The sequence below is a fragment of the Nicotiana tabacum genome, chromosome 1 (assembly GCF_000715075.1).
Source record: "Nicotiana tabacum cultivar K326 chromosome 1, ASM71507v2, whole genome shotgun sequence".
NCBI lineage: Eukaryota > Viridiplantae > Streptophyta > Magnoliopsida > Solanales > Solanaceae > Nicotiana > Nicotiana tabacum.
In genome coordinates, this window is record NC_134080.1 from 192260440 (window position 1) to 192263388 (window position 2949).

General features: G+C 37.6%; 2 protein-coding genes across 2 annotated transcripts; both read left to right on the plus strand.

Moving 5' to 3' along the window:
- The first annotated feature begins 525 nt into the window (after positions 1-525).
- On the plus strand, positions 526-1416 carry LOC142164592 (uncharacterized). Its single transcript, XM_075222546.1, has 2 exons — positions 526-1032; positions 1162-1416. Exons 1-2 carry the CDS (start codon positions 526-528, stop codon positions 1414-1416), a joined length of 762 nt encoding a protein of 253 aa, XP_075078647.1.
- LOC142164593 (uncharacterized) lies at positions 1413-2366 on the plus strand. Its single transcript, XM_075222551.1, has 2 exons — positions 1413-1550; positions 1623-2366. The coding sequence occupies exons 1-2, from the start codon at positions 1413-1415 to the stop codon at positions 2364-2366; spliced, it is 882 nt and encodes a 293-aa protein (XP_075078652.1).
- Positions 2367-2949: the final 583 nt, after the last annotated feature.

A 2949-nucleotide genomic window follows, 5' to 3' on the forward strand; every position in this document is an offset into this window, starting at 1 on the left:
TCGGCGAATCTATCAGTGTAATAGCAATTGCAGATACCCTAGCTAAGGGATCCATTCAGCAAGTAACAACACCAATCGGACACCAATTTCAGCCTAGTTCTCAGAAATTGGGCTCACTTAGTAACACTAAGGTACTGACAAAAAGGATAGATCTCAGTGCAGTGCAGATGAATGTGTCTTCATCTTCATGTGAAGGCACCCCAGTAAGTACAACTATGGAGATTATGAAGGAAAGGGAGAAAGTAGCAGCAGCTGAGCTGAATGTCAATGGAACAGTAACATCAGAGCTAAAGGATGAGACAAAACCACATGCAGCAGCATCAAAGAAGGAGAAAACATGGGCAAATTTGTTCGTTGGCAACAGATCCTCAGAAAATGGTATGGTATTATCATATATCCCACCGGAAATTATTTATGGTAATATTGTGGTAAAAGTAGATAAGGAAGAAATTGAGGCTCAAAAGTAAAAAATGGGAGTGTGCCCTAATTATTTATATAATTGGGCATACACCAAGGTACAAATTCATGGAGAAATATATAGCTCATGCTTGGAGTAGAGTGAGTATTCCAGATCTGTATTTGCATGAAGAAGGATACTACATAGCAAAGTTTGATACAATAGGGGATTTGAAAGACATACTCTATAGAGGACCATATACTATTAATGGAAGACCAATGATATTGAAACAGTGGACTCCAGATTTTGACATTAAGGCAGAGTTTCTGATGGAGATTCCTTTGTGGATCACCTTTCCTAATTTACCTATGAGCTACTGGGGTAACAAGACACTAAGTAAACTATCAAGTGCTATTGGGAAACCACTCTTTGCTGATGAATGTACCACTAAGAAGTCACGTATCTCATATGCTAGAATTTTGGTGGAAGCTAATGTGACAAAAAAGCTTCCAACAAAATTGACATTGCAAGAACCATCATGGAGAATGTTCCAACTGCAGGTGGAGTATGAATGGAAACCTCAATATTGTATAGACTGCATGAAGATAGGACATGGCTGCATATTGGAGAAGAGAGTGAATAAAGAAGATCAGTACAGAGGAAGACAGAAGTAGGGGAAAATTACCACAAGGTGGAAAGTTATAGGACCAGAGCAACAACAACAAATAGAGCAAAATGAGGGTACAAGTAAATCAATAAAACAGGATAATGATAATGCAGTTACAGTTAGTGAAAGCTCTGGAAATCCAAGGGTAACAAGGGATAAAGGGAAAGCAAAAGAAATGCAGAGTACTGACCAAAGAGATGAGTGGCCAGTCCTGGCTAGCAATAGCAGAATGTCATTGGGAACTACAACAATAACTACAAAAAATGGCTTTCAGATATTGCAACAACAAGAGGAGAGAATGGAGGAAAATAGACCACCTGATTGGGGAGGTGGAATAATCATTCACCAATGACTTGGCTAATTTGGAATATTAGGGGATTGAATAAGAGGTATAAACAAAAAGAAATAAATCAGTACATAAAGGATAAACATATCAAGTTGGCTGGTTTAGTTGAAACAAAGGTGAAAGAAGGCAATGCAGTGAAGGTGATTAGTAGAATAGTCCCTAGTTGGAATAAGATGACAAATTATGAGTATGTTGTGAATGGAAGGGTATAGATCATATGGGATGAGCAAGTGTATACAGTACAACTATTAGACAAACAAGACCAGTTCATTCAATGTCTAGTAACTGGGAAGCAGAATGGGATGTATTGCTATCTCACAGTGGTGTATGGTCATAATGATGCAGATCAAAGAAGAAATCTATGTGAGAACATTAAAATATTAGCACAAAATACGAAAGGACCTTGGTTAATAGGGGGAGTCTTCAAAGGTATACTCACTATCCAAGATAAAATCTCCAAAGTACATGTGACAAGTGCTGATATAAAAAACCTTGATAAGCTATGCCATGACATTGGTATTATAGAATTACCATGGAGAGGGGATTATTTTACATGGACCAACAAGCATCAGGGTGTTGATAGGGTGTGGAGTCGTATAGATGGGATGTTTGGAAATGATATGTGGATGATGAACTATAGTCATCTGAGTACTGAGTATGGGGAGCCTAATATTTCTGACCATAATCCCATGTGCATCAATATAAGGCAACCTAGGAGGCTTAGCAAGAGCCTATTCAGATTCTTTAATATATGGGCATGTCACCTTGATTTTGAAATGATAATAAGGGAAGAATGGAATAGGAACAAAGTAGCAGGGAAGATGGAAAAAATTTGGGTCAAGCTTAAATGGATGAAAAGGCATTTTAGGCAGCTGAATGAAATTGAGTTCAAAGGAGTAGCTGAGAAGATAGATCAAGCAAGACAAACCATTTATCACATACAAAGCCAGATGTAAAATAATTATAATGACATGTTGCAAGTCCAAGAGAAGGAATGGTTGCAAAAGCTGGAAACATGGTCAATGGTGGAAGAGAAGATACTGCAACAAAGGGCTAAAGCAAACTGGATCAAATTGGGTGATTCCAATACAAAGTTTTTTTCTATAGTAATAAAGGAGAGGCAGCAGAGAAAATAAATTGTTGAACTACAGAATTTATCAGGAAGTACCATAACAAAAAATGCAGCTATAAAGGAGGAGATTGTATCCTTCTAAAAGGCTTAATGGGAACTAGTGCACATACACTTCTAGTTGTGGACAAGATGGTTATGAGGAAAGGTATAACTCTAACACATCAATGACAACAAGATTTGAATACTGAAGTTACTGAACAAGATATAGATGAGGCTCTGAAGGGGATAGGAAGTGATAAATCACCTAATAGATAGGTATAATGTAGAATTCTTCAAGAAAGCATGGCCAGTGATCAAAGAAGAAATGTATGCTGCAGTGAAAGAATTTTTTCATACAGGGGTGATGTTTCCAGCAATCAACTGCACCACCATCACTTTGCTACCTAAAATTCCTAATCCAGTGACAA